This window comes from Suricata suricatta, chromosome 10, assembly GCF_006229205.1.
Source record: "Suricata suricatta isolate VVHF042 chromosome 10, meerkat_22Aug2017_6uvM2_HiC, whole genome shotgun sequence".
NCBI classification, from domain to species: domain Eukaryota; kingdom Metazoa; phylum Chordata; class Mammalia; order Carnivora; family Herpestidae; genus Suricata; species Suricata suricatta.
This window is the reverse complement of record NC_043709.1, coordinates 124,305,103-124,328,217: the sequence shown is the minus strand read 5'-3', so window position 1 is coordinate 124,328,217 and position 23,115 is coordinate 124,305,103. Positions and strand designations below refer to the sequence as shown.

At 37.7% G+C, this 23,115-nt stretch overlaps 1 protein-coding gene and 1 non-coding gene across 3 annotated transcripts in view; both read right to left on the bottom strand.

Annotated features, from left to right (window-relative positions):
- Nucleotides 1-23,115, bottom strand: part of YME1L1 (YME1 like 1 ATPase) — a 49,395-nt gene that overhangs the window by 5,120 nt on the left and 21,160 nt on the right. For both annotated transcript variants that reach the window (XM_029953799.1, XM_029953800.1), the window contains exons 5-15: nt 21,122-21,231; nt 19,246-19,396; nt 18,690-18,773; nt 15,707-15,789; nt 10,168-10,258; nt 6,245-6,397; nt 5,490-5,622; nt 4,408-4,470; nt 2,531-2,643; nt 1,509-1,664; nt 401-552 (exon numbers count right to left, since the gene is read on the bottom strand). In XM_029953799.1, the coding sequence (XP_029809659.1) occupies nt 401-552; nt 1,509-1,664; nt 2,531-2,643; nt 4,408-4,470; nt 5,490-5,622; nt 6,245-6,397; nt 10,168-10,258; nt 15,707-15,789; nt 18,690-18,773; nt 19,246-19,396; nt 21,122-21,231 (1,289 nt within the window). The remainder of the gene's footprint in view (nt 1-400; nt 553-1,508; nt 1,665-2,530; nt 2,644-4,407; nt 4,471-5,489; nt 5,623-6,244; nt 6,398-10,167; nt 10,259-15,706; nt 15,790-18,689; nt 18,774-19,245; nt 19,397-21,121; nt 21,232-23,115) is intronic.
- LOC115305865 lies at nt 19,042-19,164 on the bottom strand. Its single transcript, XR_003915055.1, has one exon. It is a non-coding gene; the product is annotated as a U6atac minor spliceosomal RNA (small nuclear RNA).

Genomic DNA, 23,115 nt, shown 5'->3' with positions numbered 1-23,115 from the left:
CCCGGAGCCTGCTTCAGATTCTGTACTTTCCTCTCTCTCTGGCCCTCCCCTGCTCATGCTGTCTCTCTTGTCTCTCAAAAACAAATAAACATTAAAAAAAAAAAAAGACAGAAACTGCCAAACTGGTTTAAAAGGCAAAACAAAAAAAAAAAGAATGATCCTTTGTTGTCATTCCAGATTTAAACTTCATAATGTAAACATATATTGTCTGAAATACTAATATTCTTTATAGGCAGATAAATTTCACAATATCTGATTTCACGATGGTTCAGAAGAAAGTGATCAACAAATTGAGGAATTAGTTGAATTTTCTTTTAAATTATTTTCACCAACAATTTCGCCCATTAGCCTCTGAAGAGTGCTATTCGAAAGAAAAAAAAAACAACTACAAAATACTTACGTGTCCAAGGGTCGGGCCTCGTGGCATGATTGTAGCTTTGTTTATTGGCATTGCATCCTTAGTGTAATATGCAATAATAGCATGACCAGATTCATGATATGCCGTGATGGTTTTGTTTTTGTTATCAATCTCCACACTCCTACGTTCAGGCCCTAAGGATAAAAATTTAATTGAACAAAATTATTCCATTAGGAAGTTATGATTAGATGAATAAAACCCATTTGCCCTTAGGTAATTCTTAGTGTCACATGCCTTAATATAAATAATATTTTAAACAACGTGCCATGTGACAGAATTGTAAGAGCTATCCTCTTAATCCTAACTACCAACAAGGTAAGTTTAATTCTAGAAAATAAAATTAAAAAAATTTTTTTTAACATTTAATTTTGAGAGACAGAGTGTATGCAGGGGAGGGGCAGAGAGAGAGGGGGAAACAGAATCTGAAGACAGGCTCCAGGTTCTGAACTGTCAGCATTGAACCCGACGTGGGGCTCGAACACATAAACTGTGAGATCATGACCTGAGCCGAAGTTGGCTGCATAAGCGACTGAGCCACCCAGGCGCCCGATAAATTTAAATTTTAACAGGAATGTCCTAACCTGTTTTGAAGTCAATCAAGATTTAAATGCAAATACTGAAAATTAGTAAATTATTCTTTTTTTTAAAGTTCATTTGAGAGAGAGATGGCAGGTCCATGCAAGCACAGGAGGGGCAGAGAGAGAGGGAGACTGAGAATACCAAGCAGTTTCCATGCTCTCAGCATAGAGCCCGACGCGGGGCATGACGTCACACACTGTGAGATCATGACCTGAACCGGAATCAAGAGTTGGATGCCTAACCAACTCTGCCACCCAGGTACCCCAGGTAAATTATTCTTTTATCAGAAATATCTGATAAGAAACACATGATATCCTGGCCCCCCAAACAGCATAATCATACAAACTATATTTGTTCTCTAAGAGGCCCAATTGTATACCTATTTCTGAGTATATATTTTCTTGCTCCTGTACCTTTCTTTTTTTATAACCTTTTTCTCAAAAAGAAGACTTTATTCTCTAACATAATGAACAGGGTAAGTCAGGAAAAGAGAGGGAGAGAGAAAACCTACCCATTAGAATTTTATCTTTGGAAAACTCTAGTTCCTTCATGGTAACCATCTCTTTTCCATCGACAGCTGCCTTTAATGCAGCCTGGTTCACAAGATTCTCCAACTCTGCTCCAGAAAAGCCAACAGTGCCTCGAGCTATGATTTCTGGGTCAACAGCTACAAAAATAGGAGACAACATGAAAATTCCAAAACAGCTCTTCACAAACAACTCATATTCCAAAAGAAAAAGAAATCTATCCTCAACTAGAACTTAAAAATATTTATGTCACTGCAACTACAAAATAAACTCACTTTAGTAAATTCTAGAGGAAAAAAGTCAAAACTGCCATTAAATATACTATTAATACTGCCAACTGGACAAATCACAAAAGTTCTTACATTTAAATAACTTTGTGGAAAACAAGGAAATGTAGAGTTGCCAGGCATGATTTATAAACCTTCAAATTATGACTAAAGTCGTCACTAGCCTAGCCACAAACTGATAAAGTATACTCACATTTTATTTTCTGAATTTCATCTTAAAATACTTTATACATAAGTATTTAGTATTACATGTACATTTATTAAAGCTCTCCTTATTATAGGAAACATATTTGGTTTAACAAATTATTTTACCTATCTTTGAAAATACTACAGCTTAATAGTCATGTTTATCATTGAGTCCATAATATTTTCATGTGTTGTTTTAGTTTGCCTCTTTCAGACCCAAAGTGATTATATATGCTTTCTAGTATTTCATATTCTCATTCATCTTAAAGGCATTTATACATAAACTTGTCTTCAAGTATTGAATACTTGCAAGAAAACTTCCTTTAGAATCTGGATTCAAATGATGGAATCTTGCATATACAACAAGAAGTGAACTTTTAAAAGGACACATAAGTGGAGAGAAAAAAGGACACATGAAACAAACTCATCTTTTGAGACATCTATCAAGTAAGGATTACAAGCAGTGTGGAATGAAATATTAATGGTTTTTATACAGATGATAATAAAGTTGGTGTTAACAGAATTAGACGTACACTGATCAAACTTTATTTTATTGAGATACCACTTCAAAATTTCTGTTCGACCTTTCACATCTGGTCTTGGAACTGTAACTTGCATGTCAAAACGACCAGGACGTATTAAGGCACTGAAGGGAGAATATAAAAAGAAAATATTAATTAATAATGTGACTGTGCTGAAGGTCCAGTTAAATGTGACCGACACTCTAAAGACAAGATGGACAGACAATAGCAACTGAAGTTAGACTGGAGATTTGGAGATTTAAATTTTAATTCTACTATAGTTAATATATGGGGCTTTATTAGTTTCAGGTATACAATAAGTGATTCAATAATTCCATATTACCCAGTGCTCATCACATATGTACTCCTTAGTTCCCATCACCTACTTCACCTTAGATTGTGGAGTTCTGAACATAAATATTCACATAACTCCTTTAAAAACATGGCTCAAGGGACACCTGGGTGGGTGAGTCGGTTAAGCTTCTGAATTCGACTCAGGTCATGATCCACAGTTTGTGGGCTCAAGCTCCGCACTGGGCTTGTGCTGACAGCTCAAAGCCTGGAGCCTGTTTCATACTGTGTCTCCCTCTCTCTCTCTCTGCCCCTCCACCACTCACACTGTGTCTCTCCTTCTCTCTCTAAAAAAAAAAAAAAACCCATAAAAATGTTTTTAAATAAACAAACAAACAAAACATGAGGTTCATCTGGGAGGGTAAGTTTCAAACTTTGACTCAAGTCATGATCTCCTGGTTCGTGGGTTCAGGCCCCGCTTCGTGCTCTGTGCTGACAGCTCAGATCTGGCCTGGATCCTGCTTCAGTTTCTGTGTCTCCCTCTCTGTCTGCCCCTTCCCCATTTGTACTCTATCTCTATCAAAAATAAATAAACAATAACAAAAGTTAAAATAAATAAAACATAAAAAAAAATTAAAAACATGCCTCAAATAACAGTTTGAATAACCAGAAGGCAGAACGAAGTTGATATAGATAGATAGGAAACAACCCTCAAATAAAAACATGCAAGTCAGTCAACCAAGGAATCAATCAGGTCATGATCTCCCGGTTCATGGGTCTGAGTCCTGTGTTGGGCTCTGCACTGACAGCTCAGGGCTGGAGGAGCCTGTTTTGGATTATGTGTCTCCCTTTCTTTCTCTGCCCCTCCAATTCTCTCCCACCTCTTTTTCTCAAAAAGAAATAAACTTAGAAAAAATATGAGTAACATAGGGGTGCCTGGGTGGCTCAGTCCATTGAATGTATTGTATGGATTTCAGTTCACGTAATGACCTCACAGTTGAGTTCAAGTCCCGTGCTGGGATCTGAGCTAACAGTGCTGAGCCTGTTTGAGATTCTCGCTCTCCCTCTCTCAAAAATAAATAAATATATTAAAAAAGAAAATAAGAGTAACTTTTATGATAAAAGCAACAAAAAGGTAAAACTGTAAGTTCTATTTTACAAATGGTCACCACCCCCAAGATTTTCTGATATAAAATTTGTCAAAAGATTCATTTAACAGCTCTACTGAGACATAATTAGCATATCACAGAACTCAAAGTAGATAATCCAGTGGTTTTTAATATATTCAGTTATACAGATATCAACTATCTAATTTGAACTATTAAATAATAAATCATAAATAATAAATTAGTAAATAATAAATATATTTATTCCCCTCCCCCAAAAGAAACCCCACAGCCACCAAGAGTCACTCCCCATCCTTCCCACCCTCTGGCACCAACCACTATTTTACTTTCTGTTGCTATGGATTTATTTATTGGGGACATCAAACAAATGGAATCATATGTGACGTTTTCTGGTGGGCTTCCTTCTCTTCTAAAGTTCTTCCCTGTTCTAGAATGATCACTACTTATCAAAAGAAGTCTTTCAATACTTACTTATCTAATGCCTCTGGGAAGTTTGTGGCTCCTATGATGATAACTCCTTCATTGGGCTTAAAACTATCAAAAAAGAAAAAAAGTACATTTTCACTGAAATTTAAAACAGTATACGTATAGAAATGCTCGACACAAAACTGTTTATCATTAATTTTAGTAACAGAAAAGGCACTGATCTTTTTTATACCCAAGGTGATAAAACATCTCTATTATTTTTTGAAACAAACGTTATCAGGCTAGAATACTTCAATAAAACGGCAAACAACAAGCACAAAGTCATCGATGATTACAGATCTTGATAATACGTGTTCTACTTAGGAAGGGATGACCTGACGGAAAAGGCTTGGGGACCAGACAATTTGTGAAAACTTATTCTCAAGTTTACCAATTCAAATGATGTGCTCCTAGACTTGCTATTTTGGTTTCAAACTGCCTGATGTGGTTTTAAGAAGTTTTTGCTTCTTTCAAAGTGGCCTCACCTCTTGCTTTTTATATTATAAAAATTGATACAAACTTTTAATCCACAACAACATTAAAAGCTAGTCACAAATTGTGCAGAAACCAGTGTACAATCCCTTTACATCTCCAAAGAGACTATTACTCTCAGTACTTTCCTGTCAACTACAATTAATGAAAAGGTGTAGAGGTCATCAATTAAGATAAGTTGATACATCGGGGCGCCTGGGTGGCTCAGTTGGTTAAGCCTCCGACTTCGGCTCAGGTCAGATCTCACATTCGTGGGTTCAAGCCCCGTGTCAGGCTCTGTGCTGACAGCTAGATCAGAGCCTGGAGCCTGTTTCAGATTCTGTGTCTCCCTCTCTCTGACCCTCCCCCTCTCATGCTCTGTCTCTTCTGTATCAAAAATAAATAAAGCATTAAAAAAAAAAATTTAAAAAAAAAATAAAAAAAAGATAAGCTGATACATCAATTACCCTGTTAGTAATGGAAACACACCATATAGAGAATGCAGCTTGTCTTAACATCTTGCACTAGGGACTACTCTGTTATCTACATTTTTTCCAATTTCTTGAATGTTATCAAATATACCACCCTATTGCAAAGACAGAGGAAGATTCAATTACCCATCCATTTCAGCAAGAAGCTGATTTATTGTCTGCCTTGAATATGGATGCATCGGAGACTCAATTCGCTTTCCACCAACAGAATCCAATTCATCAATAAATATAACACAGGGAGCATTTGCTTTTGCTTCCCCTAGGAAAACAGAAGAGATTCAAATAAGTTTAATGAAATCAATACTTTTTGCGGTCAAATGCGCTACCCCTGAGCTATACCCCCATATAAATCAATACTTTTTGAACCAAATCATAAAAATATGATACATAGGAAAAACCTGTAAGATTGTCAAAAGCCAACAAAAGACATTCATTTGGGAGAAACAACACAAAAGGAGGTCTTTCTCTCAAAACTGATTTAAGAACAGGAGCCTCAAAAAACTGTATCATACAGAATAATATACAACAGAAACAACTTGAGTATTCATTCTCCCAACTGTACAAATAATGTTCAGTCAGATCTGAGGCTAATTATTCCTTAATTTCATACAATCAAAGTAACGAATAAAATGAACAGGACAACAAAAAAAACCCAGTTTTACAATACACTGCAACCTCATCAAACACACTTCTTAGCTCTTCTATTTGGGGGAAAGGTACAGTTCTGTTTTAGCTCACACATTAAATTACCTAAAACCAGAGCCCCACAATGGCTCGGTCAGCTATACATCATAATCACGCAGCAAAGAAAGGGTTAAGAAGCCCTCTTCCCCAAAAGTCAGAAAATTTGGTATTGTATGAAAGATGATCCTAAAACATACTAAATAGATTTCTTATGCGGCTGGCTCCCACACCCACGAACATCTCATCAAATTCTGATCCAGAAGCATAATAAAAAGGAACATCAGCTTCTCCAGCCACAGCTCGAGCAAGAAGTGTCTTTCCTGTCCCTGGGGGTCCAACTAAAAGAATTCCTAGAAGAAACAATAAGTGAGAATGATTCAGATTAATAATAAAAACAAACCATGATGTGAGCCTATAAAACAACTAGTTAATAATTAATTTATATATTTTGGAGGTTGAAGTCACATGACTGGTATTCTGAAACAAAGCAAAACATGTCTCTAATAATGATTCGCGTCAGAATCTTCTCCAAAACGAATTTCCCTTCATTATTTAAATACTGTTAATATATCAGTTATAAACAGGTCAGAATCTTGAGAGAAAGAAATATAAATGTATTTATCATTAAAGAAATAAAATTCACATCAAAACAGATTAAGAGATTAAACAACCAAATGTGATGCCTGAACCCGTGACTTGATGATCTTCCATAAAAAAACATACTTGAGAAATTCTAGGAACATTTGATGAAAATTTGAAAAAATACCTGGGGTACAAGATACTAAGAAAATAGTAGTTAGGTTTTATCTGGTAGGATAAATTATTCTCTTTATTTAGGATAATGTGCTTAGTCTTAGGTGATGCATAACAAAGTATTTGGAGGTAAAGTAGTTAATCTCTACAGCTTTGTAACTTTTTCATAGGTTTTTCAGAACAGCAGTAAGTTCTTCTAAGGCTGGTAACAGAATTCTTTGGTTTTCATTAACTTTTCATTTCTCAGACTACATTTAAAAAGGCAACAAAACTAAAAACAGTGTGGAGGCTCCTCAAAAAACTATTGATAGAACTCCCCTATGACCCAGCAATAGGACTGCTAGGGATTTACCCAGGGGATACAGAAGTGCTGATGCACAGGGGCACATGTCCCCCAATGTTCATAGTAGCACTGTCAACAATAGCCAAATCATGGGAAAAGCCTAAATGTCCATCACTTGATGAGTGGATCAAGAAGATGTGGTATATATACACAATGGAGTACTACATGGCAATGAGAAAGAATGAAATATGGCCATTTGTAGCAACGTAGATGGACCTCAAGGGTGTCATGCTAAGGGAAATAAGTCAGGCAGAGAAGGACAGATACTGTATGTTTGCACTCAAAGGTCTAACAGGAGAAACCTAACAGAGGACCATAGGGAGGGGAAGGGGGAAAGAGAACGGGGGAGAGTGAGGGACGCAGATCAAGGGAGACTACTGAATACTGAAAACAAACCATGAACTGAAGGGGGTGCTGGTCATGGAGGAGGGCTCTTGTGGGGAGAAGCACTGGGTGTTATATGGAAACCAATTTGACAATAAGCTATTAAATAAAAAATAAAAAATAAAAGGCAACACAACTATAGTAATGCTGTACTTTAACATACAACACTCTCTCTAAAGGAAAGCTGAAAATGACCTTCCGACTGTCCCCTTGTGTCGCCATGTTACTGTTACTCCTCAGTCATCACCATATCCATTTCTATAGAATATACTTCGTTACCTGAGGATTTCCCCACAATTTTATATAATATCCCTGTGATCGGAGAGAAAAGTTTAACTATTTTATGGTTTTACACATGCTCTTTATGACGTTACAATATTGACTTAGTAAATGACCCTAAATTAGCAGGCTCATGGCAACAGTTTTACATCTTCCGAACATGCTCAGTAGACAGTGCACAGCACAAAACCAAATGGAAAGAGTGTCCCCTTTAACTCACCAATTCCATTTCTAGAATTGGAATCTGGAATAATGAATAAATAACATATGAGTAAATTTTGAATGAATCCTAAGGAGGTAATTAAGCATGTGGACAAAGCCTTGAGCTATTAACATGATCACCACAGCACTGACTTTGTTATTTTAATGAAATATTTTTATTTCAGTGTAGCTGACACGCAGTTACATTAGTTTCAGGTACGTGACACAGTGATCTGACAAGTTGACACATTATGCTATGCTCACCCGGAGTGTAGTTACCATCTGTCACCATGCAACACTATCACGGTATCACGGACTATATTTCCTATGCTGGGCCTTGTATTCCTGACTTACTCATCCTAGAGCTGGAAGCCTGTCTCTCCCGTCCCCTTCACCCACTATGCCCAGCCCCCACTGTGCTAATTTTAACAGCAAAACACTGAAAGCTTTTAAAAGATCAATATAAACGATACAACTGTATTGTACAAGGACACCATAAAGTCATTACGATTTTGTACCCGATTCTAGTATACGGTTTTTCCCTCACACCAGCAAGCAATTCTCCAACACCAGCTGGATGTCCTACAATTCAACTCAATTCTGACATGAACTACCTGGACATAGCATCAAATACCATAAGGTAAGGACTTGGTCCCCAAAGACTGCCTCTATCCCCACCCCTGCCCATGTCAACTGCAAGACCAGGTCGTTTTAACCTAGGCTTCTGACCAACAGGCTATACAAAGGAGGTTCCAACGACCCCTTCCTTGGATTCGATTAATTTGCCAAAATGGCTCACAGAACTCATAGAAACAACACTGTCCTTCCTAGATTACTAGTTTCTTATAAAAAGATATAACTCAGGAACAGTCAGTCAGACGGAAGAGATGCACAGGGCGAGGAAAAGGACAAAGACTGCTGAGCCTCCATGCCCCCTCTCCATAAGCTGCTCTTCCCACATCTCCACATTAGCAACCTGGAAGCTCTCTGAACGCTATCCTTTTGGGGTTTCATGCAGGCCTCATTGGACAAGCATGACTGATTCCACCTCCAGCTACTCTCCCCTCCCAAGTAGTCAGGAGAATGAGACTAAAAGTTTCATTCCTGTAATCACATGGTTGATTCAATTGGCAACCAGCTCCTAACCTTAGGTAGGTTCTAAAAGTCACCTCACAGTGTTGATCTCCAACGATGAAATTGTAAGAAATGGGATTAAGACTAAATATATATTTATTTTTTAATTTTTTTAATGTTTTATTTATTTTTGATACAGAGACAGAGCATGAAGGGGGGAGGGGCAGAGAGAGAAGGAGACACAGAACCGGAAGCAGGCTCCAGGCTCTGAGCTAGCTGTCAGCACAGAGCCTGACGCAGGGCTTGAACCCACAAATGTGAGATCTGACCTGAGCGGAAGTTGGAGGCTTAACCGACTGAGCCACCCAAGCGCCCCTATATTTCTTACTATAAATCACAACAGTCATTAAAAATCATCAACTGTGAGAAGACATCAGAGAGGAACATTCTACAAAGTAGTATGTACTATTTTTAAGGTCATAAAAGATCCATACCCACTCCTACAATAAAAGAAAAATCTGTATGTTTTGTGTAAACCTGGATCAGGTCCTAACCTGCAGTTGGTGAGGGGGTTGGGAGAACCTTACTATGAAGGATCTTAGTAGGAGAAATGCTGAAATTTGAATATAACCGTAAATTTTATAATAGTTTTGGAACCAAGTTAAATTTCCCGATTTTAATGACTGTATTGGAGTTATGTAACAGAATATCCTTATTTTAAAGAAATACATAATAGGTATTTGGGATTAAAGGAGCATGTTACCTATACTCTCCAATAATTTAAAAAATACATTTATGAGAAGAAAGTGAATGAGCGAATGGGAGAAAGTGTTAAAAATTGCTGAGTGTGGTTAAGAGTACAGAGTTCTCTGTACTGTTCTCAACACTTAAATTTTGAAATTACAACAAAACTCAAAGTCCCCTTCCTCCCAAAAAAGGGTATACAATGTTATGTTTAGAATGAAGACTTCTTTCTAAAATAGCAATTAAGATTAAACTTCAGGCATTTAAATGTGGCAAAAATGAAATCAGTAATGGATTACTGTATTTTTGATATCAAGTCATGGTAAACGGAGGGTATCTTACCTTTTGGAAGTTTACCTCCAAGCACAGTAAACTTTTGTGGATTCTTCAAGAACTCAACGACCTCCTGTAATTCTTGTTTAGCTTCCTCCACCTAAAGTGACACAATTTACCAAACAATTCTAAATAATGGATTATCAAGGCTGTCTCTTTGAAAACAGTAAATTTAAGTAGAAATTAACTTGGCTTTCTCTTTGTTTCCGTAAAAGACATACACAAGCAGGCCCCCTCATAAACATAAACACAAAGGGGTTTTCACCTGACTCTCTGTGAATTATGCAGTCTCCTTTTTCTTTAAGTTTATTTATTCTGAGAGAGCACATGCAGCGTGTGGAGGGGCAGAGAGAGAGGAGAGAATTCCAAGCAGGCTCAGCACTTTCAGCAAGGAGCCCAACGTGGGGCTCAATGCCATGAACAGAGAGATTATGACCTGAGTTAAAGAGTCAGATGCTTACACAACTGAGCCACCTGGGCACACCCCGTTATGCACCTCCTTACATATCCCAACAAAAGCCTTCTCAGCTTCCTACATTTTCAAGAAATAGTGCTCCTTCCAGTTAACAAGGAGTTATATTCAAAATTCTACCTAAATGTGTCAGTGACATTTGATGTAAACAGAAAGGCTCAACTATGAAGTTTCAAATCCAGAACTTATCACCTGGTTATAAGCTTCCAGGGCAAACTATGTAACAGAATATATATATTAATGACAAGGGAGTCTGTGTTTAAGTTGTAACATTGGCTTATGATTCATGATGTGATTATTTTCATTATAAGGAATTACAACTAGATTATAAATGATTTAGTTCCTAACAAATGCCAAACGACAGTGACTAAAATTAAGTTACAGAGTACGGACTCTGTTTTGTAAATGCTTGCGGCCAAAAAAGTTTAGAATATTTACTCCACAAAATATAAAAAGTCGTGTAAGAATTGAGATCTCTAGCAAGAGTAAAGCCCAATCTGGTTAACAAAGATGTCAAGTAGAACATTAGCTCAACTTTAAAAAGACTCTGATATAAGAGAAGAAAGCTGCCTATCAGAAATCAGTTAGCATACAACCAGAAGTAACAAATGCAAATACCTAGAGCCAGAATGATATCAAAGATGAGGACAGAAGACCAACTGTGAAACAATGCTGGTGGCAATATGCTAACTAGAGAGCCATAGACCCTTCCAGAGGGCAAACAATCACAACTTGGCTCTACTAAGGATTACAGAACTCACATTCCAGACTTTAGTTTTTCAAGGAAAAATAAAAAATACATCATTAAAAATATTAAATATCCATGACAATTAAAAATGCATTTGTGGGGGCCCCTGGGTGGCTTAATCGGTTAAAAGTCCAGCTCATTGATTTTGGCTCAGGTCAGGACCTCAGGGTTATGATGTCAAGCCCTACATCGGGGCTCCACAGGGAGCCTGGAGCCTGGTTGAGATTCTCCCTCCCTCCCTCCCTTAATGTTTATTTGAAAAAAAAAAAATGCAGGTGAGAGTAGGGCAAAGCAAGAGGGAGAGATTCCCACACGGACTCCACACTGTCAGCAGAGAGCCCAGTGGGGGCTCGATCTCACAAACTGTGAGATCATGACCTGACCCCAAATCAAGAGTTGAATGCTTAACCAAATGAGCCACCTAGGCACCCCTATATTTATTATATACTAATTTTTTTAATGTTTATTTATTTTTGAAAGACAGAGAGAGAGAGAGACACAGAGTGCAAGCAGGGGATGGGCAGAGAGAAAGGGAGACAAAATCTGAAGCAGGTTCCAGGCTCTGAGCTGTGAGCACTGAGCTCAACGCAGGGCCAGAACTCATGAGATTGTGATCTGAGCCAAAGTCAGGCGCTTAACTGACTGAACCACCCAGGTGCCCCCTATATTTATTTTAAATTACACTGTCCAAATAATGTATTTGTAGACAATGTGCAACCCTACTTTAAACAACGTTAAATAACAGACTCAATGAGATGAGAGAACTCAAGTACACTGGGCAGGGTTGAAAAGAAACTACCTGAAAAGAAGTGTACTAACACATGAAATATCACTGGGCTAAAGGGCATTATGAAAGAAAATCTAGAATTAAACTCATGATTATCTTACATTTCTACATAATTTCCTTGGACTGTTTCTAGGAAGAAATAGAGAGCAACAAGGTTTTTTTTGAGGCTTAGAATGGTCTTTTAAAGTAATTCTGATTAAATTATTAAAATATACTGAGACGTTTACAAAGGTTAACGGTTAAAAGTAAAGCTCTGTCCACTCCTGAGCCCAGGAGAGAAGTGTTACATATGCTCACCAAGAAACATGCACTGAATAGTCACAATAGCATTACGTAGGCCAAAACTAGGCACAATTCAATGTCCACCTGATGCAGAATAAATGTACAGTGTTGTGATATTCGCAGAATGCAAAGTAGTGGGGATGAAATGACTATGACTCCATTTAAAAACATGGATGGATCTCATAAACATCATGGTGGGTGGAAAAAGCAATATACCCTATATGTAGTATACAGGTTTATAATCAATTCAAAAGCAGGGGAAATTAATGCAGGTTATTAAACAGAACAATGATTATCCTTGAAGTGGTAAGAAAGGAACACTAGGAAGTTTCTGCTAATATTCTATTTCGTGAGCTGGGTGCCAATAATTATGACTTCACTGTATGAGAATTTATTAAGGCATAGATTTATGATTTGTGTAGTTCTGTGTGAATGCTAAGCTTCATTAAAATTTATTATTAAATAGAGATTTGGTTCTCTGTTAAAATAAAATAAAATTTTTAAATATTCAAAGATATCCATATACTAAACGAAGACCAAAATATATTTGGTCAAGGTAATGGTAACTCTGAATTATAGGAAAAAAAGAAGAAAGATTAGATGTCACCTACTACTCAAATTACAATTTCTCTCCCCAAACTCTGTGGCAAGAGAATTCTCAGCTGAGCTATATAAAATCTATATAGGAAAACAGAGTTTAGGGGGATCAAGACAATGAATGAAGCTATCAAAGCCCTATTAACCTTTTTATGGCAGCTATATATAAAATTATTCCTACATAACCAGACATTCTAAGCAAGGAAATGACATTCCTATACTAGCTTTCTAAGTCTTGGTAGAACTGGGGCACCTGGGTGGCTCAGTCAGTAAAGCATCCAACTCTGGTTTCGGCTCAGGTCATGATCCCACGGTTCGAGGGTTTGAGCCCCTCGTCTAGGGCACTGTGCTGGCAGTGAGGAGCCTGCGTGGGACTCTCGTTCGCGCCACCCTTCCCCACCTCATGCGCTTGCCCTTTCTTTCTCTCTCAAAATAAACAGACATAAAAAAATAGACTTTATAAAACTGATCACAGGTACCACATAATGGTATACCTATTATGGTAAATGTTACAAATTATAACAATCATGAACACACCTTTATAAACATATATAACATTTATAGATATCTGTACTTTATATATATCTACACACAAATTTAGATAAACTTAGATTTCATGGCAATGACAGCAATATAAAACAGCAATCATTATATTATTTGTCTATAGTACCACGGAAAACCGTGACAATCTGGAAACTTTGTGATGTCCCCCTTTTTGGTTTTTTACTGTTTATTTAGTTTGAAAGAAAGTGCAAGTATGTGAGCAGGGGAGGTGCAGAGAGAATCAATCTCCAGCACGCTCTGCACTGTTAGCACAGAACCCAGCGCAGGTCTTGATCCCCTGAACCTGTGAGATCATGACCTCTGCTGAAATCGGAGTTGGGAGACTGAGCCTCTCAGGCGCCCCTGTGATGTTCCTATTTCTAATATTATCAGCACGTCTTCTTTAGCTTTGCAATCAGAAATGGACTCATTCCAAAAGAAGTGTGGTATATTAAGAAATGAAGTACGTATACCGCAGGGAGAAAGTAAGGATGCCTTGCTGACCAGAGCCTCAGCACAGGTTCAATGTCATGCAGGCTCTCTGTGCACCTTAAACACAATGAGAACGGCTCTATGTACTAAGAACTAAGGAGTCAAGTTTTCAAACACTCACTGCACCAGCCTCCTCCTCAATGATTCCCTTTTCATAATTCCCCCAGGGTTCACAGCTGTTTAAATTGCAAAGCGAAGGGAAGGACTACTAGGTATAAAACCAGCATAGTGACTTCTGGTACTTTCTTCGCTAACAGTGGAGTATATGACAAATATTTATGCTTAAATAGGGAACAGAGTATGGAAAGGGGAAGAATTCTTAGTCTGTTGCATATTACAAGTGGCCTTTTCACTGGTCAACAACAAAGCCAGGCACATGAGCTCTTCAGGGTCCTTGCTCTCTATGCTTCTCTGGCTAGAAATGTTCTTTGCTTAAATATATGCATGGTTTAGGGGCACCGGCTGGCTCAGCTGGTAGACCGTGCGACTGTTTGTTTTTTAATAAAGAATATTTCAAATATCATTAGAGGAGCTTAATGAATTTATGGTGTATTTTTATTTTTATTATCTTTATTTGAGAGAGAGAGAGAACAGAGAGGGGCAGAGGGAGAGAACCTTCAGCAGGCTCCACACTCAGTATGGAGTCTGACGTGGGATTCAACCCCACAAACCTGTGAGATCATGAGCTGAGCTGAGTCAGACTCAAGAGTTGGGACACTCAACCAACTGAGCCACCCGGGAGCCCCTGAGGATGAGATTCTCAGTGTTTAGTTCAAGCCACACTTGGGGTGTAGTGATTACTTAAAATCTGCCCCCCCAAAAAAAGGATCTACTTTATTGTCTTTAAATGTTCACTCAAATGTCAACTTTGCAATCATACACTGAATATCCCCATTTAAATTTGTGACTTTTCTCTCAGAACTCCTGATCTTCTTTATCCTGCTCTATTTTTTCCCATTAACACTTCATCATTTTTGAACAGACTATTATTTTCTTATAGGCCTTATCATTGTCCTATTTCCATTAGAATTAAAATCCATGAAGGGAGAGATGCGTTTTATTTCTTTTATCCCAATATCTAAGTTCGAACGGTGGCTTGGTCTCTTCTAATGGCCAGTCCCCACCCAGAAGCCCACCCAGATTTGCCTTAGTACAAAAGACAGTGCTATCACCCAACAAATTCCTAGGAATTGCCAAGCACTGTGTCAGAAATTGGGGTCAAAGACCAACCTGTAGGGGCGCCTGGGTGGCCCAGTCGGTTAAGCCTCCAACTTCGGCTCAGGTCAGATCTCACGTTCGTGGGTTTGAGCCCCGTGTCAGGCTCTGTGTGGACAACTAGCTCAGAGCCTGGAGCCTGCTTCAGATTCTGTATCTCCCTCTTTCTCTGCCCCTCCCCCTCTCATGCTCCGTCTCTCTGTATCAAAAATAAATAAAACATAAAAAAAAAAAAAAAACCTGTAGAACCAAAAACGCACCTAGTACTTTTGTCACTTAGGGAATTCTAAGAGTTTTTGTGCCTAAAACACCTATATATATATTTTTTTTTATTTCATACCGTTAAAATCAAATATTGGCCCTACATAATTAGATAATATTTGAAGAAAGCAACGTAAACTTCTTAACTTACTCCTTTAACGTGTTCAAAGGTGACATTTTTCATCTGGACAGGATCTACTGCAGAGTCAAGCCCTGTTGTTGTCCGGAAGCGGACTAAAGAGAAGAAAAGAAATGTTTATATTGCTGATAGAGTCATAAAGTTCCAACCACCTGTTTTTCAGATGTAAGAAAGCACAGAAAAATTATATCTAAGCTCATATTTGTTAATTCACAGTACAGTATGGAAACTAGGTCTACTGGATTTCTAGGCCATGTCCAAGGAATAAATGACTCTCATTAAAATGATATCTTTGTACCTTTTAATTAAAATGAAAGAGGGGTGCCTGGGTGGCTCACTCAGTTAAGCATTCAACTTTGGCTGAGGTAATGATCTCACAGTTTCTGGGTTCAAGCCCCACATTGGGCTCTGTGCTGACGGCTAGCTCCGAACCTTAAGCCTTCTTCAGATTCTGTGTCTCCCTCTTTCTCTGACCCTCCCCTGCTCACACACACACACACACACACTCACTCACTTTCTCTCTCTCTCTCCCCTCTCTCTCAAAAATAAACAAAACATTAAAATTATTTAAATAAATAAATAAATGAAATGAAATATTATTTCCTCTTCTCCTATAATACCTAACAAGAGAAATTTAAACCAATCATTCTCAAACTCTACTGTGCATAAAAATCAGTTGAGAAAAGTGTTAATGCAAGTTCCCAGGCCATGACCCAGAACTTCTGATTGACAGATTTAGGAGAAGGCCCAAGAGTTTGCAATATTAACATTAAATTATGCTGAAACAACCAGTCAGAGATGTACACCATGAAATATACTGCCTTAAACCTAGCATAAAAACTGGCACTAGCATTTTTTTTTAAAAAAGGGTGGACCTGAAAAGAGATTATTTCACTTTTGATACAGCCTCCTTCCTCTAGCAACGATTATTACTTGCCCTCAAATGATAGGTCAGCAATGACATCATTAAGTATAAGAAAGACAGTGAGAGGCACCTGGGTGGCATCTGACTTTGGCTGATCTCATGATCTCACAGTTCATGAGTTCGAGCCCCACATCAGGTTCTCTGCTGTCAGTGCAGACCTTCAGATACTCGGTCCCCCTCTCTCTCGGCCCCTTCCCCGCTGGTTCTCACTCTCTCTTGAAACAAATAAACTTTAAAAATTATAATAATAATTTTAAAAAGTGAAAGTTTGGTAGAATAGTAAAATACTTAAGATCAATTATAAGGAACAATTTATCACAGAACTTTCTTAAACCTCTCCGCCTTGGTTAAGCTTCCATACTAAACATATGAATGAGTAAAAAGCCAGTTCAAATTTCCTCCAAAGACAAAAATATTGTCTTAACATAGATATTTAGATGCAAGAAAATCAGTAGGTAAAAACAGAGTTAATGATAAAACACTAAACATATCAAAAATATACAAGTTGGGAGAGTAAATGTAATACAAAAATTCTAGAATGGAGACTAATAGTTTTAGCCCATGTTTAAGAATCTGTGGGGTTTGGGGAAAAAAAAAAAAGATTCTGTGGGGTTCAGGGTGACTGGCTGGCTCAGTCAGTTACGTGTCTGACTTCGCCTCAGGCCATGACCTCAAGATTTATTTTAAGCCCCACCATGGGCCTGCTTTGGATTCTCTCTCCCATGCTCTCTGCCCCTCCCCCACTCACACTCTTTCTCTCTCAAAAATTAATAAACAAACATTAAAAAAAATCTGTGGGGTGCTGAGTGGCTCAGTCAGTTTAGTGTCCAAATCTTGATTTCAGCTTAGGTTAATGATCTCAAGGTTCACTGTTTTGAGCGCTGCGTCTGGCTCTGTGCTGACAGTGCAGGGCCTGCTTGGGATTCTCTTTCCCTCCCTGTGCCCCTCCCATGCCGGGGATGTGCATTCTCCCTCTCTCAGAGGAAATAAAGAATCTATGTAGATGAGCTTAATAAATAATGCAAATAAATTTGCAGTTGAACCACCTGAACCTTGTAAGAAATTAACTACTCAAAAGCAACTGACTTCATATTTTAATATGTCTTACTTAACATAACAAAGGAAAAAAGAAACTAAGAAACATAAAGGAATAAGCAGAGTTCATCCCACCCTACCAATATCACCTAACTGTACCTATCATGGTTCTGTTTTGAAAATAAGGAGACAGAAGGTGACTCTAGATATAAAAGGAATATTCCTGGATGTTAAAATTTCATCTCAGGTTTGATGCCACAAAAACTTAAAATATTTGGGGTTACATGCAAGTCCTGGGATGAATTCCTGATCCAGGTCAACTGATATTCTTAATTGAATAGGAGTTTTTTTTCTCTCAAGGTAATCAAACATAAAGAACATAAAGAACATAGGATAAAAACGGAATAGTTGAAAAAGCAACCAGAACCACTTACAACTGACATTTCATTGTAGACTAGTAAGCCAAGAAAATACGGGACTCATTTAATCCAACTTTTAATACAGTATCATTTTTCATAGATTTATTAATGTGTCTTTGAAATACAGAACTATTTCATTTTGTACTGCAATTATAAAATTCTTCTACATGTTTTGTAAATTGTATAATTGGACAGGTATTATTTTCTAAAAATGTGAAAAACTAACCACTAATAGAAATTAATCTAACATTTTTACTAAAGCATAAACCTTAAAATTGGACAAAATATCATTTTCCCAAAACAAGTAAAACTTGAAATCTGTACAGCGTCTGAAGGAACTTTTCTTGTAATCCACAAAGCAATGTAAATATAACAAGCCCTCTGACAGTGCAGATGGCCTACAATGATAACAGATTAAAACTTTTCTACTTCGATGCAAAAAAAAATCTCAAACTGACCCAATCTGCGAAGTGTTGACGAGTAGGAACTAGAGGCCTGGACACTAGAACTATACATGTTTTCTGTCTCCTAAGTCTTAAGCAGACTAACTACAAAAAAACCCCCAAGTATCTTTTAAAAGATAAAAAAAAGTCAGACAAATAAAAAGAGCCATTACCAGATAAAAATGGGTTTTTTAAGAGTCCATAAATGCCAAACAACAGCAGAACAAAGAGAATCAGACGAGTTCGTCTTAGAGAATCTGGAAGGAGAAAGAAAAAGCCTTAAATCAAATGACATCAATGAGAAAGGACAACTTGGCAATAAACAAATACTAGGTTACTGGTGGAAATCATATTTCATTATATGAGGTTTTGGAACATGGCATTCATTTGCAGAACTGCCGTGATTTCTTTTCAGCACCATGATACCAAAACCTTAAGAAGACACTCAGGCTTCTGTCCTTGACTTTGGTTCTCAAAAAAAGGGAAGGTGTCAGCAGACGTTTCCATTCTGACACAGCTTACATTACAAATATAACAATATAAGCGATGAAGTAGGTGGCAATGCCTCAACCGTGTGCATGCTGTCAGGCCTGAGGGCCTCTTCCATCCTGGTCAAGGGGAGTGCTAGCCTCTCCTTTCACACTGCACAGCACACACACAGCTAAAAGAGAGGACTATGACTTCCTTTTAGATATCTTCCCAAATATGAATGGGGTCAAAGTAACTCACCATTGGTTTTTTGTGTTAATGCTTGAGCTTTCAGAAAACCCTCTGCAAAACCAGTTTTAAATGCATCTTGGTGAGCTTCAGGTATATTTTTGGTCTTCATGAGTTTGTCCAAACTCTCAACATCTGATCCTCTGTCCCGCAAAAGGAACCCCTAAATACACAAACAACATATCAGTATTGATTGACTATATAGATAACACTGCCCCAAAATATGACAACTCCCAAAAAAATTCATTCAAAGAGTCTAGAATTTCTAATTTTTATTGTCCATGTGAAGAATTACACTTAATACTCAACAATAAATTACTTAATCAATGGCTAGAACAACTAACTTTGGACCTTACACATCCATCAATCAATTCATATAAAGAAATCGTCTGTAAGAACACTACACTGAGGAAGGGCCCCTGGATGGCTCAGTTGGTTAAACGTCCAACTTCAGCTCAGGTCATGATCTCACAGTCTGTAGGTTCAAGTCCTGTGTCAGGCTCTGTGCTGACAGCTTGGAGCCTGGGGCCTGCTTTGGACTCTGTGTCTCCTTTTATCTCTGCCCCTGCCAGCACTCTCTCTCCCCTCAAAACAAACAAACAAACAAGAATACTATAGTGAAAACAACAGGTCACATGTGGACGTAGGGTTCTAATGGTTTGATGGTCACACTCCTTTACCTCTAGTAGAAGAAAAACCTCATCAATTTATTAAATGTTACTGAGCATCTTTTATAAACTTGGCCTTGTAGAAGTTCTGAAAATGTAAAGATAAATAACCAATGATGTGAATGTTCTTAGTCTACTGGGGAGACATACAAATACTCAATTTTTTGAAATTATTTTGTTATCATGTTAAAATTCTAGGTCTGGTAAAATAAATGCTACCTCAGAAATCAGAAAAGGCATTAGAGAGAATACAATTTCTAAACTTTTTAAAATGTTTTATTTTTATTTGTGAGAAGGGGGTCCAGAGAGAAAAAGGATCTGAGGGGGGATCCACCCTGAGAGCAACGCCCCAATACAGGGCTCAGACTCCCGACTGTGGGATCATGACACGAGCCAAAGTTGAGCGCTTAATCAACTCAGCCGTCCAGCACCTCAAGACCAGGATTTCTGAACCCCAGAGCATACACACAAAGCATAAACAAGCTGATACAGCCATGAAATAACAGCCTTCAGTGCTCAAGAACACAAGGAATCTTGTATAACAGGACTTAAAAATGCCAAGAGAGGAGTAGGGTGGAGGTTCAGAAGGGATCGCATACTGAAAGATGAGGACAGGAAAATAGTAGGCAGGGGCCAAATGATGAAATGCCCTGTGTACTATGGCACGAATCTGACAGTGAAGCAGAGGAATACAATTATGACATTAATAAACATTTTAGAATGGTGGGTGGGTGGCAGTCTGGAGGCTAGACTGAAGGTAGCAAAACTAAAGGCAAGGAGATTAAATACATGTATATTAGAGTCACTTGGGCAATAATTATTAAAGTCTATCTATACAGTGAAATTGGGGATGAAAAGAGACCCAAGACATATTTAAGAGGCTGGATCAACAGGGCTTTAGTGATGAATAGATGTGAGAGGAGAGAGAAGATAAACAAATCAAAGTTGGTCATCAGGTTTCTAGCTTGAGTGGATGCTACTCACGAACAAAGAGAACACACAGCAGGTGTAGGTTGGGAGGGAAGGACAAAGGGAGATGTCTAATAGGACAATGGAGAGACATGACTGGAACTCAGAAAAGACGTAGGTGTAATGACTTAACACAGGCTATTCATCTTGTAGAAAGTCAAATGGCGAATAAAAGAAATCAGATAATGAAGGTTCTCATTTGAACAATTTGAGATATACTGTTTTTTCAAACAACAAAGAGGTCTAATTACCTTTACAAATGATGGCGCTATATGCTGGGTTTCTGCTAATCTTTCCGAGGTGGACTGTAGACGCCGTGTTCTCGATTTCAAAGTTTTAAAACCCCGAGACTGTGTGAAAACTGAAGAAATAGTATCACGTTTACTTCTCACTGTAAATTTTTCTAAGAAACATGCCTAAGGTTTAAAACTGACACAAAGCCTGTACATCCTAGTTTACTATATCATTTTGTAAAATATTCTTTGCCTGACACTTCACTATACTAGTAATTAAAGTCATCAAAATGGATTTAGTTTCTTGGTAATTTTAAAAAGTTAAAAAAGAATCCCCTGATGAGTATCACTGTCCAATTCCCCAAACCCCATTCCCACTTCCCAGGAGTAACCAACTAACAATTTCATGACTACACTTCTATGTATTTTTAGCACATGCTCTTTCTATATAAATAGTATATGATTTCTGGCAATTGTCTTTTCTTTCACTTAACACTATACCATGGACATTTTTCAGAACAGGTCAGATGATGCATTCAATTTGATGCCTGTTAATAGTTTTCCAATTTATCAGTGTAGAGCAAGTTGAATATTCAACTACTTTTCTACTATGGACATTAGCTGTTTCTTGTTTTCTTATTACTAAAAATGCTGCAGTTATAATTCTTGTACATATCTTTTAGCACATGTAGACTAAATTCTTAAATGTGAAACTGAGGTATAAATTACTTAACACTAAGAAATTCCCCTCTATAAGGCTGTTATGGATTTATATACCCACCAATGAATAGGAGTATCTTTTTCTCCACATCCTTTGCAACCCAGGTTCATATAAATGGTTTTAATTTGTACAAAGCAAAAAGTAGGGTCTCATTTTAATTTGCATTTCCGGTTACGAGGGGAAATTTTGGAAAAAAATTTCTTTCATTGAATATTCATTTCTTTAGCAAATTGATCACTCATAGCCTTTCCCATTTTCATTTGTAAAAGAATGCATGTTATAAACTTTAAGTCATATGGATTTGAAATATTTATTTTAATGTCTTTGTCTTTTGATGTAACAATTTATAAAGTTAATATAGCCTTATCTTTTACTCTTTAGTATTTTCTGTACTGTGTTTTGATTAGAAAGCTTCACCTCCGAACTATGATTTTAAAAGTCTATTGACTTTTAATTTTTTGTTCAGATCTTTACCTATTTGGAACTTATTTAAAATTTTAAAAAATTTAAAAAAAAGGATCTGATTCCCCTCTTGATTAGGCCCAAGTTTATTTCTTTATTTTATTTATTTATAAGTAATCTCTTGAGCTCGTGACCCCATGATTAAGCCAGCCAGGCACTGTATTTTACTAAGCCCAAGTTTCTTTGTTTGTTTTTGTTTTAATATGACTTATTGTCAAATCAGCTTACTTGCAACACCAAGTGCTCATCCCAACAAGTGCCCTCCTGAAACCCCATCACCCATTTTCCCCTCTCCCCCACTCTCCCATCGACCCTGTTTGTTCACTATATTTAAGACCCTCTTGTGGTTTCCCTCCCTCCTTCTCTATTCGTAACTATTTGTCCCCTTCCCTTCCGCCATGGACTTCTGTTAAGTTTCTCACGTTCCACATACAGTGAAAACATATACCTATCCTTCTCTGACTTATTTCACTCTGCATAATACTTCTAGTTCCATCCACGTTGCTGCAAATGGCATGATTTCATTCTTTCTCATTGCCAAGTAGTATGCCATAGTATATGTAAACCACATCTTCTTGATCCATTCATCGGCTGATGGACATTTAGGCTCTTCCCATAATTTGGCTATTGTTGAAAGCACTCCTATAAACACTGGGGCACATGTACCCCTATGCATCAGCACTCCTGTATCCCATAGGTAAATTCCTAGTACTGCTATTGCTGGGTCATAGGGGAGTTCTATTGTCAATTTTTTGAGGAACCTCCACAGTTTTCTAGAGTGGCTGCACCAGTTTGCATTCCCGCCAACAGTGTGAGGTGCTATCTCAGT